Here is a 15,562-nt window from a genome sequence, read left to right on the forward strand (position 1 = left end):
GCTGCTGCTTCTTACCTTTGTTCAGCAGTGGAGGTTGGTCCATTATAGCAAATGGGTCTCTGCCCCACCATGCTCAGTCTGCCCTCAGCCAGCCCCCCTGCTTGCATGCCTTCCTACTTATACAAGACTAGGATGTAGCACTGGTTGCCAGCTTCCTCCTTCTCCTCCTCCGTCTCAAAGTTGCCTCTTGTAGAACTCAGCAAGATGGGATCAAGGCTAGAATTAGCTCCACCAGCCATTGGCTTCTGTTGGTCTCCCTGCCTTTGACCCTATGGGTCCCAGTAGGCACCAGCAGCCAATGTTGTAAGATGGGCTACATGTAGGTCTAGCAAAAGTCAGAAGTTTCAGCACACACACCCAGTTCTCCATCTTCCATCCAAGAATGCAAGAGGCATAAGTCACAGTTCAAGGACATATTCCAGACAGCCAAATGCACTCACAGGGAGCGGCTAGCAGGGCATGTGAGAAGTACAGTCTGCAGAAAGTGGGTAAAGGTGGGAGTGTGGGCTTGGGAGTCCTAAGACCTAGGCAGGGAGGAAAAGAGGGTCGTACTCAGGCCCTGTACCTAGATACTCAGAGAGAGCATCACCACTTATTGCTCTTTCTCACCCACCTTATTTGCATACTTGACTCTTATGAAATGGAACCATTTTGATGTCTCAGGGCTGACTGACATCCACCAATAAGCTTCTTATCGTTGATACTATATTGGTCCCAGAGAACAACAGACACAAGTCAATGATGGCACATCTTTTATTGGATTGCCAATTCCTTTGGAGCTAATACAAGCAACAGCTTAAGGAGTTGGGGTTTTTATTATTATTATTATTATTATTATTATTATTATTATTATTATTATTAATATCCCCAGCCACTCTGGGCAGCTTCCAACAGAACACTAAAATACAATAACCTATTAAACATTAAAAGCTTCCCTAAACAGGGCTGCCTTCAGATGTCTTCTAAAAGTTTGGTAGTTATTTTTCTCTTTGACATCTGGTGGGAGGACGTTCAAAAGGGCAGGTGCCACTACTGAGAAGGTCCTCTGCCTGGTTCCCTGTAACTTGGCTTCTCGCAGCGAGGGAACCACCAGAAGGCCCTCAGTGCTGGACCTCAGTGTCCGGGCAGAACGATGGAGGTGGAGATGGATGGGAAACCAGCAGGAGCCAGGAGAACACAGGGTGTTTAACACTGTTTTTGGCCTGAGGGTTGCATTCACCTTTGGCCAATCCTCTGGGGGCACCCTGGGAGCAATGGGTGTGCCCAAAGGTAGGTGTGCTCAACCCCATACTCACACACATGCACACACAGGTCACACACGCATGTCCCCCCCCCATTTTGTCACCTCTGCCAACATCAGTGGACGATTAAGAGGTTGCAGGAATAAGGGAACTGGTTGTAGAAAGTCAAAGATGATGAACAAAGGGACACATTAAGGCAGGACCAAGAATTTTTTGCTAGGGTTTTTCTGAATACCATTTTAACAATTGAAATGGCCACATACAAAACTCATTTCCTGAATGCAATAATTTGAAAGCAAATCCTGTTAGCAAGTAAATCCGACTTGTATCTTTCTCTTTCCCTTGAGAGGAACTAGTTCGTTTTAAATGTGAGGCCTGCACACAATAGCTAACACCTGTCTTTTACAGAAAAAGATTATAAATGTACTACATTTTCTCTTTGTTCTTCTCCCTTAAGAGCTCTTAACTCCATGCCAATATCTCAGTAATCTCATCTTGCTATTAAATATTTGCATACCCAACCTGAAAATGAGAGAGTTAATGGGTGCAGAGAAAAATTGGATATATTCTATCCATTTATAAAATTTCCTATCTGTCCTTGGAGATGTGGAATTCTGGATTAATCACCCTAGAATAGCCATGGGAGCAAAGAATATCATTAGTTTAAAAACTCAGCTGGCTTCACTTATAGAGGATATTGCATGATAAATTTTAAGCTGGTGCTTACACAGTGGCCCAGTGGGAATGGAAAATGTTATTTCCCCCTGAAGCTATTCGTCCATCCTGCACAGCATCAGAGATGTTCACAACTGAGGATAGCAGCTCAAGAATTAAGAACACTTTCCCAAGGGAAATTGCAGTGGGTGGCGTTACACTTTGTTCTTTAAATAGCAGAGTCCAGTTTGCCAGATTGTTGAGAGGCTGAAACAAATTTCCCGCAAAGAAACAATGGGCTTCTTTTAGTTTTCCCTCCAATGCGTGGTTTTCGTACCTGGAACACCTGCTCATATTTCACAAATCCAATTCCTTGTCCTTTAAGCATCATTGGCACGTTACCCCATGCCTGCTCCTGCCCTCTGCTTATGCCCTATGGTATCCTGTCATTCAAATAATAGTTTCCTGTATTGAGGTTCAGGTTACTGTGGCTCATATCTCAGTCCAGGAAGGTGGAATGATGCAAGGTGGGCAGACTTCAGGCCTGCAGAATCTGCTTTGGTTTTTTATTAGATCTCCAGGACCCACCCACCAGAGCCTAGTGCAAAATTCATGCCCAATGAAGAATGAAGGAAGTTGTTCTGATTACCAGAACTGAACGGAGCTTATAGTCCTTCCACACACAAAAAATTTCCTAGTATCCCAAGCTCTTCATTTCAGCAGTTTAATCTGAACAGGTGAAGGACTTGGGCTATTTTAAAAAAGTGTCGGAATGCTTGCTAATCTTACAACAAATCACTCCAATGATCTACTGATAGATTCTGATCTACATTTTCCCCATTATCCTTCCAGCTGTAACATTATATAACTGGACCTTGTAAATGTAGGGTTGTAGCATGGTTTTGTTTTGTTTCTTAGATAAACTCCACAAATTCACCCGTGTTTCCGTAGGAGGTTTTTAAAGCCATACACAAAGTACCTTACATGGTGGTGCCCCATTTTGTGCTCCTAAACTGTAAAGAAGCTGTCTATTAAAGTCTTGAATACCATAAACCATTTCTAGGTTAATCCAAATTGGGTTAGCAGTCACCATTTCAAGGGGTATGATGGCTACACTTAGAATTCAAGAAACTGGTCTAGAATGGAATAAATTGAACAGTTTACTGAGGTCTGAGGAGAGGAAAGAGTGGTCATAGATCCCAAGGCTTCAGCTGTGGCCCACATGTTGCTGGATTCTCATTGGCTGCAGCCAGCATGGCCCATGGTCAGGATAGTGGCAGTTGCAGCCCAGGCACATCTGGAGGGAGTCAGGTTTCCCACCTCTGCTCCCCACAATAATGAAAGTGGAAAATTATTGTTGTGTCATTTGCTAAGGTTATGGTGCTTACGCCACCTATCTCATTATTAACCCCATTGACCGAGTTTGAGCTGAGTTCTAGATCCAACAGGTGTGTGCTCCTGGGTTTGTGGGTGCTCAGTGCACCTGCTGAGCTTTGCATGGATTGGGCTTTAGCAAGGTGGTACAAAAGCAAGCTGATGCAAATTAGGGGGAAGGACCTGTAGCTCACTAGTAGAGCAGCTGTCTTGCATGCAGAAGGTTCTAGATTCAATCTCCAGCATCTCTATGTAGGACTGGGGGGAAACTTGCTTCCTTAAAATGCTGGGAAGCCACTGCCAACCAGCCACTGCCAGCTGAGCTAGATTAGCTAAAGGTGTAACTTCCTATGTTTCCAATGCACTATTCATGTCTGTTTTCAGTGATACACTTGAAGTCAACATGGAACTTCAGTATATTTGTCACAACCCTTTCAGTGTGCCTTGGTGAGAATGGAACTCAATTCAGGAAGATGAGTATTTTCTGGGGTCCACCACTCACTGAGCAAATTATGTAGCTTAAGTGACTGGGATCAGAAACTCTCCTTTCCTGAACAGCTTTAGATTGCTCATCCCTCTCCTTATAGGTTGTTTGATGGGATACTGTCATGGGACACAGACCCTCTACAATCAAATGTGTTGTGTTGGTACATTACGCCCCCAACCAACCACCCCCAATGAATATACTAAGAAGCCCTTGCAAATGAATGAATTACTGCCAGAACAGTCCGACGATGTGGAATTTTATTCCATCCATATACATGCATAGTAACAACATTTGTTGAGAAATTATTTCTATCAGAAGTAGAACATTATCTCTGTGATCACCAGTTGCAGTATTGCTACTTTTATATTTAAATATATCTTATAAATGAATTAGATTCATACTTGCAGCATTGAGTTAAGGTTTTCATTTTGACTGTGCCTTTCAAAAGATAAAACTGATAGATATGACCTCATTACTTACAATACTGCTTCCAGTAATTTTTGTTCATTCTTTATAAAGTATTGCATTTAACAGCAAAGGTTTAAAAATCGAGACAGAGATGCATCAGCAAAAGAAAATACAAGTACTATACAAGGGGGGAAATTGCCATCTTCGTTTTAACGGACGTTTCGGGTTAAGAAAGTAGACAGAAACATACTGCTACATACAAATGCAAAGCCTAGTGACTAAGGTACTGTATCTGCTAAAATATAAAGTGCAAATTGAGCCAAATTCTTCTTTTTAATAAAAAAAATTGAAATTGAAATTTTAAGGCGAACTTTACAGCATAGTTGAAACGTTTTGCAAGTTATATTTTAGCATCTACATATATCTGCAATAGCATATAAGGAAAAAAAATCAGGATACACAGGTGCTTTTGAAGCTATTTCTAAAATGCTTTTCCGTATAGTTTGTGACTATTTTCTTTAAAATCTACTATACAGTGCAAACCATATGTGCTACACAATAACTATACAATAACATTACAAATGACTTTAATATAAAGTTGTTGTTGTTTCTTTTTAAATAAAAAATAAACTACAGCTATGAATACTGCTGGTAAAATAAATTAATTGTTTTGAAAATGGCACCAAGAATACACTTTACTAATGGACTGTAATGGAAGTACACCTTTAAAGTCTTTAACTCAGCAATGATGAATTAAAGCCTGATTGTCCAGAAGTAATACAAACTGCTCTCTTTCAGACTCAAATGGAACAATATGCTAAACACAGGTACCAAAGGTGGGGCCAAATGCTTTCATTTGACGTGTTCTGCTGCGTGTGACGAGCAATAAAACTTCTTATGAGTTATAAAGTTTGATAGGTTGTTGAACTGGATGTCACACAGGCGGCAATACTTTCCACTGGTGGGTGCCTGAGTGGACCCATTCACGCCTTTTGCTATACTAGACAACTGTTCTTCTGCCGCAGGAATGGTTGGAGAGACGTTTTCATTGGCAGCTAAAACATTATCAGAGGCCCAAGATGGAGATTTGTGCCCATCTTCATGCTGCTGGGTATTCTGGGAAATGTTCTCCTGCTGAGGGTTTGCTGCAGGCCTTTCCTCCTGTTTCAGTCCGCCGTTAACTATAACCATGCCTCTGTTTTTTGGCAGCAACGGCAGAGACTCTTTCTTCTGGACTGGGCACCCATTGGAGGGGGTCTGGCCCTTCAGGGAATCACCTTCTGCATTGGTACTTTGATCTGCATCGTTGTTGTGAACGGCAAGGGAACTAGAAATGTAATCACTTGGCTTTATTCCATAATATGGAGAAAGCTGGTCTGCTCCTTTAGCTTTCTTTATTGCTCCTGGATAAAGGCATTGTGGAAGAAACAAATGTTTGTTTTCTTCCTTTGTAGCAATGAGCTGGGCAGCTTCACTGAAGACCTTAAGTCCTTGAAGAGTTGCTAAGTGCGTAGAAAACAAGTTTCCGTTGGGAGAAGGCTGTTTCGAGCTCCCGTTTTTCTCACATTTGATTATGCTCCGTTCATAACTGACCTCGGGGCTGTTCCGTTCGCTCTCTGGGTTTTGAAACACTTTGCCGTCTAGCTGCCCCATTTCGTTACGCTGATGCACAGTGACGGGGCAAAAATTCTGCTTATGCGCCAGGTAATTCTCTACCTTGTTAAAACTGATCTTGCATACTGTGCATTCATGGTAGTCCAGCAACCTTTTGGGGGAAGCAGATGTCCTATCAGACTGGGACAAGCATTTTTTGCTGAGATCGATAGGTACGTCCATCTCCAAGCAAGAAACGGTGGAATGTGGCGTGTCGCACTTTGAGGCTGGGATGCATTTGTTAATGGACAGCGATGTTTCTAAGTGCTTTGAGACTATTCCTGGAAAGATATCGCAGCGTGGGTGGTAGCACTCCCCGAGGCCATCTGTCGGCTCTTGAGAAGATGTGCATGGGTTGGGGAGATTAGCCACTTCAAGAAAACGCTGTTGGACCAGCTGTGGCCTCTGCTCTTGTTCCGGCAGGCACATCTCATACATCTTCCTTCGCTTGCGTGTGCGCATCGTCCTCTGCATGGCAGGCACTTTGTTGGAAGCAGACCTTTTCAAGGGAGGATCGTGACGTGTGGCACAATAATACTGCTTGTGGACCATATAAGTTTCATGCCTACTGAAGGTAATATTGCAAGCTTCGCACGTGGTTTTGTTGGGATCACTTTCTCCTTCAATTAAAGGAGTAGTCGTTGAGTTCTTGCTATCGGAAGGTTTCCCGTTCATTTTCTCATCACTGTTGGCAGCACTAGCCAGCTTTTTCACCTGTGAGGAGAAGTCCTTTTCATGCCCCTTACTGTTTGGCCCAATCATGTCTAATACAGTGGAGGAGTTGATGCAGGAAGCCTGAAGGAGCTGGTTCTCTGGGTCTGAAGTGTGAGGCGTACTACTCAAAATGTTGATAGAATTTTGACCGTTGTTGGGGCTCACAGCCTCCGGCATTTTTTCCGAAACACTGCCAAAATCTGGCGACTTTGCCATTTGCTGCCATCGGCTGCTGCAGTAATGCTTTTTGTGCACTAAGTAGTTGTCCAGATTGTTGAATGTTATGTTGCACTCAAAACAGGTAGCTCCTTTTGGCATGAGCGGGCTGTAAATGACAGGGGGATAATTGTTACTTCCATGCCTCAGTCTTCGGTGGACCAACTCGGACATTTTGGCTAAGATCTCAGAGGCCTGAGGAACAACGGTGATGTCCTGGGGGAAAGCGAACTGAGAAAGAAAAGGTCCCATTGGAAAAGAAGGACCCAGATTAGGCTGGACTGGGGACGAGGCAAGCCTTGGGCTAGATGGCTCAGATTTTATTTTTGTGTAGGAAAAGCTTTGCTTATTTGTGACAGGCTGTGTTTCTGGCCTCTGATTTGGAAGGAAAAGGGGAGTCTTTTTTTCACATTTGTCGAGCTCGGTGTCAGAACTTGCATCCTTTGTCTGCATTGTCTTTTGGCTTTGGGAGCCGTCATTCCTGTTCAGCAGATCTGCAGTTGCCTGCAAAGTCTCTTCGTTGCCACTTGGAGAGTGTTCAGTATCACTTTCTCTCTGAAGTTTGTTGCCAGAGACGTGTAGATCTTGGTGCTGCTGCAGCTCCCTCTGAGTTTGGAAGCCAAAATGGCAGTGTGTGCATCGAAAGGCAGCTTGAGTGAGATGTGAGAACAGGTGCTGATGGAAGTTAATCACAGAGTCTGCGGTGTAGTTGCAAACTGTACATTTCAGGCTAGAACCGGAGGGAAGAAATTCTTCCATTTTTACTCCTGCGAAAGGGGTAAGAACAAAAAAACGAAACCAACAAGTTAATTTGAGTCTTTTGTCCGCTGGAATTTATTTAACGGAAAGCAATTGCTAATCCTTATAAGCTTACTTCTGAATTTTATAATGCACACTTCACATTCCCAGGGCAGTTACAAAAGTGTGTATGTCTGTAGATAGATAGATAGATAGATAGATAGATAGATAGATAGATAGATAGATGATAGATAGATAGATAGATAGATAGATAGATAGATAGATAGATGATAGATAGATAGAGAGATAGATAGAGATGATAGATGATAGATAGATAGATAGATAGATATAGATAGATAGATATGAATGAGATGTGTCTTAGTGAGTGCTTACTAAGCTAGTCATAGCAGGTTACCCATGGGCCCTTTTCTGCTAGCCAGGCTGAATAAGGCAGAAGAGCACCCAGAAGAGCATTGCTAGATGGCACTCAGTGGATATCTTTCCTTTGCTGCCATCACAACCACAGGACATTCTTGAAGCTGGACTTTTACCTATATTTGGCCAGATTTACACAGAGTTTTCCACTACCTGCATTCAGGCTGCGTTATTGCCCCCAATAAGACGAACAGGCTGTGTCTTGTGGGAGAAGGCTTGAGAGCAATCATGGCAACCACCCAAGCCATGTCTGCATCATATAAACCAATTAGGGTTTCAAGAGAAGTGTTGGCTATGCCAACAGAAAACTCCCTAAGGAGTCTTATGATGAATCCCTTAAATTCCATCACATACATCCTGTCACCCAAGGGCTCACAATCCTGATATGTCCACCACCCCAATAGCAGAGAGAAGCAGCAGATGAAAGCCTAAACCTAAGTAGATTTTTTTTTGGCCACGACACGTGGACCACATAAATTACCCACTCCCATATCACCCACATGCTGTTCAGTGCAGAACACTATGTGGTGGCTGGCCATGTGGAGACATTCTGTGACCATGAGTCACACCAGGACAAAGGACATTCAGCATGGACTTTTAAGACCCTCTCCCCTTCATCCCAGACTCTAAGCCTGGCAGTCTTCAAGGCAAGGTCCGACCCCACCTTTATCAGCCTTATGGGGATAATAGCATGATGCTATGCAAACAGCTTATCTCAATGACAGCACCAGTCCCAGGACTACCATTTAGTTAAGGCTTAAGTTCTGACATTCATATCACCTAACAAGCATCCGTCATATCATGAATGGCTTTTGCCTCGTCTGATCTTCCCATTTAGTTCAGAAAAAGGTAGGACAGTTGTGATACTTTAATATCTTAAACAGAACAGGTGATTACTGCAGCATAAGCCAGTAATCACTGAGTTGAGTGCTTGTGGCTTCACCTCTTTTACAACTTCTCATGGGCACGTTGCTAAAAAGGAGGAAAAAAAGAATTAAGTTTGAAATGTCTTAAGGAAAGCTGACTCCAGTGGAGCAAATATTTCACTTACCACTGTGAGAATTCAGATGAATTTCCAGGGCCCTTGCGTTAGAGAAGCTTTTGGTGCACTGTGGAAAAGGGCAGATGCTGGATATCTGCTGAACGCTGTCGTCATTCTCCTCCGAAAGCTGAGCTCCTTCTCGTTGCCTCCCGCTGCAGTAGTACATGAGGTGAGCCTGCAGATTTCTCTCGCTCCGATACCAAATGCCACAAGATTTGCAGGGGAATATGTCCTCTACAAGGGAGGGGGGGAAACAAAGCAGGTGTGAGTAAGCCATAGTTTACTCCTGCCGACAAGCCTTAGTCCAACAAGTTTAAGCTGCCTGATCTTCTTATTTTAAAAGAACCCATTTAACAGCAGGGTGGCAGCATAGTGCATGATTAATAAACAACACATAACAGCTCAAAGGAAACCAGGTGCGAGAAGTAATTCCTCACCCCCTCTTTTGTTTCGTCGTAAATTCTGGGTCTGGGCATCAATACGAAATATACACGGCTCACCTATCTAACAATTATCTTTCATGTTCTCTGCAGTTGGAGTCAAGAAAACAGGTACGCAGCCTGTGTGTATTATTAGACATTCATGTATTTTCTTTCCCTCTCCCCTGGTAGCCAGATTAGGGAACCATTCAAGTGGAACCTCAATCAGAAAATATTGTGTAAAATTTTTCCCAAGGAAACAAACAAACAAACAGGTCATTGGCTGTGAGAACAGTAGAATTTAGTTGAAGAACTTAATCCTCCATTGATGGGAGGGGGTCAAAGATTAAAAGCAGGAACTTAACACATACACAAACCTAGCATGCCAAGGAAAAGGCTAAGCCAAGATCCTTTCACCGATATCTGGTTTTCTAAGCAGAGGGAGTGTTTTATTTGGAAGAGCATTCAATCATAAAGCGTACCTGCCAGCACAATGCGGCCCAAATCCAGGATGCCATCTTCTGGGTCCACACTCCCAGGGGAGTCACGTGACCCACGCAAGATCACAACCCCCAAAAAGTGACCCCCAAAATGCGAGGGTTTTTTGGGTGCCATGCCCCCCCCAAAGTGAAGCCTGAAATTGCATGAGATCGTGGCAGTCATTTTGGCTGCTGTTCTCTCACAAGAAAAAATAGGATGTCACATTTTTTCTGGGGCAGATGATTCTGCAGTCTCATCTGCAGAAATATAGCTTAGGACAGAGGTAGCCAATGGCGTGACCTCTAGATGTTACTGGACTCCAACTCCCATCATTCTTGACTATGCTGGCTGAGGCTGATGGGAGTTGGCATCCAGAAACATGGCACCACATTGGCCCACCCATGCTAGGAACCTGGTAATCTGTGGTTTTGCCTGGCTTGAAAGCCTATGCTGGTGAATTCAGAGAAATCCTAAGCCCAACAGATAGGTGTTGTTAATGTGATGTGGTAAGAATATAGCAATGTACTAGAGCACTCACTGTTGACAATAGCTGTAGGCAAAATGGATGCCATAGCGGCTTGTTGAGGGAGCAATTGTATCGAGTCCAACAATCGAGCAGGATACATCCCCTCAGTAAGAGTCATCTGACTGGCAGCTTGTAGCCTTGAGTCAAAATCCACAACGAAGGCAATGAGCTCTTCACCCTCGGCAATGGCTTTTGTCGTTGTGCACCAAAGCTGGCCTCCTGTGCAGAAAACATACACAAAGACAGAAATGCTTAACGGGCAAACGTTATATTGTGCAGCACCGTGTTCTGCTTAGGGGAGCTGCATTTTGCTGGGAAAAGATGGAAACCCTTTGCCTTTAAGGCTCTCTTTCTGTTTTCACGGGAGTGTTGTGCCATGCTTTGAGGCAGCCATGCTGAAAACATCGCCAGAAGCTGCACAAGCAATACCGCAGATGAATGGTAGGCAACACCTCTTTAACTCTTCTGCAATCTATTGTCTCAAACGCAGCACTACTTCTTGAAGAAAGTGGACATTCCTAGAATGTCAGTATAGATATATATTTGTTTTCATTGTTTGCTATCCAGACTTTTTGTTCAACTTCCTCTCCATTCCACAAACCATATTACTATCTGTATACGCATGTATTAAGTAAAATATCCGTGCATTCCAAGGGACTATCCATAAGCAAATAAATAATACCCCAATGCAAAACATGGTTCAGATACCCTCATAAAGTCATTTTTAATGCTTGCTGGGATTTGCTGCCATCTGTCTCCAGGGGGCAATCCTTTATGCAATAATATACATGCATCATTGCATTGGCTGTCCCAATGCCCACTGAACTTCCTGTTCAGATATGCCAAAGATGTGTTTCATAAAGCCCTATTCAAACAGTGGAGCTTGGCTTAAAAGGAAAACTTTCTTCAAAGAGTGAGATATACTATAGCTCTGTGCTGCAAGCGTCACGTGGGAAAGCATTAAAAAGAAAATTAACTATGCAAGTAATGCACTAATGTATTTGAATGTGATAGTGAATGCTCATTTATTTAACATGTTTAGACAGGCAGAGCACTTATATTTGTCTTATCTCTACTCTCAGGCCTAGATACATATCCAGTACAGTTATGGCTAAAATAATGTCACATACTTTACATGTTATAAAGCTTTTTTCTGTTATAGGTTTTGTATATATAGCAAAAGCTATATGCTGTATTAATTAGGCAAGAAAAAAGGCGCACACACACAAACACAACCGGGTACCCATTTTGATAAGTAATATTGCTGTGTTTATCTTTCAGCATAACTGCCTTTTCAACTACACTTCATTCCCCCCCTTCCTCAAAGAGATTACAGTTTTAAAACAACTTGTTGCAAAAATCTGGTGGAAGAGATAACAACAGTGTATGATATGCAACAGCTAAATAGAAGAATTAGGACATTGTTTTGGAGGAATCTTGGACAATTAATTAATCCAGTCCTATTAGCTTTCAAAGATGAGAAAACAAAACAGCATCACTCACAATATGTTTGAGAGGGGGAAACCAAGGCTGGGCTCCTAGACCACAAAGTGATGCAGAAGTTTCAAAGCAGGAAAAAGTTTTTCCACATTCACTCTTTGCTAGGAATGCAGCAAGATTTGGCCACAACTACTGGAACCAAATGTATTATGGCCATTATAATCCAAAGATTTCGAGCACTCCAAGTACCGAAAGCTACTTTCACAGAGGCAATTTATTGCTGGGGGTATGGATGAGGAGCCAAATTCTTAGGGAAGTCTTGAAACCAGAAAAAATAATGCAGAATAAGAAAATGCTGACAATTTGGTTACTTTGAATCATTTACTGTAATTGCTGAATTATTATGTTTCTTTCATGCACAGAATACACACAACCCTGAATAAGGACAAAAACATGCTCTATGAAGCCCTGAACATTTACAGCGCGGGTGTTAAGTTTTCAAATTATTCTCCTAAAATAAGTTATGTTTCCATATTGATGCTAAGGCACACAGCAGCTTATACTGTTGGTGAATAACTCTGGGTCTCAAGAGAAAGGCTATACACCAGTGTTATAACACGGGCTGAACGCTCCGTCACTGTGTGAATTTTCAGTTTATTTTTAATTTTTTTGTTTTAATCAAAAGACACACACACACACACCCGCCACACACACAAGATAGGCAGTAGGAGACTCCTGTATGGCTCTTTTGTGGTATGTTGCCTGGCTGCTCAATGATGGTCTATATGGAGCTACAATTTGACATACTGTCCTGGGTGCTTCATATAATCATCAAGGACCTACCTATTCCTTGGGTTTATTTATTTATTTATATTAAATTTGTACGCCGCCCTATGCCCGCAGATCTCAGGGCAGTCCACAACACAATTCTACCTTCCTTGAGTTAGGATCCTTCTATTATTTGGTGCTTTCCATCTGCCCAGCATTTTATCATTATTTCGAATACCAGGCATCCGGGCTGGAGTTGGCACCTGAGATCACGCCTCCTGTGCATTTAAACAATCCGAAGCAACGAGAAAGGAAGCAGCAACTCTGATTCTTATTCTATAGGTTCTCTTCCTGTCGTCCCCCCCCCCATACACACACATGTGTCCCTCCTGTATTTTTGCTTTAGTCATCAAGTGGGAATCATCAAGTGGGTGGGGAAGGAACAGGTGGAATGGAGTGGGGGGAAGAAACAGCTGCTGCTTTTATTGCTTCAAAGGGCATGATCTCAGAGTAGGCACTGGCAAACTTGAGGCAGTAATTAATTCAGTTTGCATCACATGGAAGTGCTATATTTGGATACCATTCTTCTGTCTTCCTCCCACTTTGTTTATTTTACCCCTTTGGTGTTCCACCAGTGCGGCTACCACCTTTTCAGAATAAACAACTTTTTAAAAAATCTGTACGAAAGGTGGCCCAGCCTGCCTGTTTTCTGTAATGTTTATGAGCTGGGCTCTTGTGGAAACATATCTAGTTCCTAACAGGATGCTTTTAAACGACCCTCATAATTGCTGTCAGAGCTGCAGCAAATTTGCACTGTAAATTCTGAAAGTAAAGAACAGAGTCACAGTTCAAATTTGATTTTATTTTTTAATGGAAATTCATGCTTCTGTTACAATAATCAGTTGCCTTAAATATCACTGAATCTTGCCAATGTTTCCACATTCTTTTTTTATTATTTATGGAATCAGTGCCTGCAGAATGTCATGCAGACTTTTGCCGATAAACTCTAATTAAGATTAAAACAAGTCCATTGGAAAAGATCCCATCATTTGCAAACGTAATAAACAAAAGAAGCACTCCCTACTTGTCAACTGGAACCATTCAATAGTCTGTTACTAGGTTATAACACTGATTGATGCAGATTTCTTTTTTTTTTTTGGTAACAAGAAAATGCAAGCAGGAAAGAGCTGTAAACCATAGAACTATACCTGGGCTCTTCAAAATAGGAACCTGGCTCAGCATAATATATAGATGTGGGAAATGGAAGCAATGAAACCCTTACTCATGAGATAGAGAAATTTGGACATTCTGATCCAAAACACATTAGAAAAGGACAGCTTAGTTTACCCTGTGGCCTGGTTGTTCTTGAACTGCAAGTTATGGGCATAGCTCATAGTGGTTTGTGTGAAGCAACACTACACAGTTCTGCAGCAGTTCCAACCTTTGTGATGCAGCACAGTTCAAAGGGGTGCAACTACAGGACAAAATGCAAAAGGATTGTCATTTCAGGGTTCAGTCCACCATGACGTGTCTGAACTGGCAGATAAGATGTACTCATTGGTCCTCATTTTCACATCTTGTGCCCAGTTCAGAGACTTCTCTTACAGGGATGGGAGGTGCATTTTGCACAAGGAAAGGTTTCCCCCCATGACATCTAAGTTGGGTCCATCTTGCCTGTACAACCATCACGCAGGGCTGGCCCCAACACTGGACTCCACAAGGAAGGCTGCTTGCACAGCAGCACGTGCAAAACTGTGTGTGGAATAAAGTACGGACCAGAAGTACAGTGGTACCTCGGGTTACATACACTTCAGGTTACAGACTCCGCTAACCCAGAAATAGTGCTTCAGGTTAAGAACTTTGCTTCAGGATGAGAACAGAAATTGTGCTCCGGCCGCGCAGTAACAGCGGGAGGCCCCATTAGCTAAAGTGGTGCTTCAGGTTAAGAACAATTTCAGGTTAAGTACAGACCTCCGGAACGAATTAAGTACTTAACCTGAGGTACCACTGTATTCTGTTTGCAGTCACTGGACGATGACAAGGACGATGTAGCAAACATGGTTACAAATAAAAACAAGAACCTATTCTGACAATGCCTCCTCCCTCATTTGCAATTAATTCCTACAGATAATTTATTGAAACAATTCACCTGTATTTGCCATTTCGATACTATTTGCTTTCTTTAAGAGTAATCCAGAATGCAAGGGCTGCATACAGTTATTGCTTTTAAAAGAGCATTCCCTGCTGTCTCCAGTTGGGAAGTTTCCCTTCAAAATCAGTAGTGCCATATGGCTCCGTCTATTAGTCCGTCTATTGCTTTTATCAGCACCGGCATTCCAGGGGGAATTGCTAAAAATAGTTTAACTTCCCTCCTAAGACAAAGGCAGTGGCAAAATACAAGACAGACCCGCTTTCCTGGAATTCGGGTATCTTAGAGACAGAGTCAGCTCTGGATCCCTTCTGTCTTGATGGTTGTATGAATTCACGCTCCACCCTCAAACCGTGCTTTGATATACTACTTGAAATGGGACTCTTGCTATGTGGGTATACGATATATAGATGTTTACCAAGAAAAAGTTGCTCTTGAAATTCAGTTTGGTTGATATTCATTCTCAGCAAACAGCCCACTGCGCAACCAAGTTATGCAGATTCCTCCCTCCTCCCTCCGGCTTCTAATTTGTGTCTGTAATGCCTTCGACTGTCGCTGCGGTAGAAGCAGAAGTGTCCATTTCCTGTGTACATATGTTTTTGTGAAGGAGGGTCAGAAGAGTATCGGAGCTCATTGAATCGACAACTTGCATTAGTCTACAGACTTAAAATGACACCCAAGCACAGCCAGACTCACTGCAATCTGAATTAATAGCTTCTATTTTGTGAAAAATATATTTTTTTAAAAAAGCAGCCCTGAGAATAATATGTTTATTTGCACTCGTGCCTTTTTAAGTATTTAAAGGGAATTCACAAACC

The 15,562-nt window shown here is 42.5% G+C and overlaps 1 protein-coding gene across 11 annotated transcripts in view; it reads right to left on the reverse strand.

Moving 5' to 3' along the window:
- Nucleotides 1-3,996: 3,996 nt before the first annotated feature.
- ZFPM2 (zinc finger protein, FOG family member 2) overlaps nt 3,997-15,562 on the reverse strand; it is a 434,450-nt gene continuing 422,884 nt past the window's right edge. For all 11 annotated transcript variants that reach the window (XM_083516563.1, XM_083516561.1, XM_083516557.1 and 8 more), the window contains 3 exons: nt 10,400-10,606; nt 8,972-9,196; nt 3,997-7,514 (listed from right to left, as the gene is read on the reverse strand). In XM_083516563.1, the coding sequence (XP_083372689.1) occupies nt 5,017-7,514; nt 8,972-9,196; nt 10,400-10,606 (2,930 nt within the window). In that variant the 3' untranslated portion in view covers nt 3,997-5,016. The remainder of the gene's footprint in view (nt 7,515-8,971; nt 9,197-10,399; nt 10,607-15,562) is intronic.

The sequence above is a fragment of the Podarcis liolepis genome, assembly GCF_965112155.1.
Source record: "Podarcis liolepis genome assembly, chromosome: 8".
Lineage (NCBI taxonomy): Eukaryota > Metazoa > Chordata > Lepidosauria > Squamata > Lacertidae > Podarcis > Podarcis liolepis.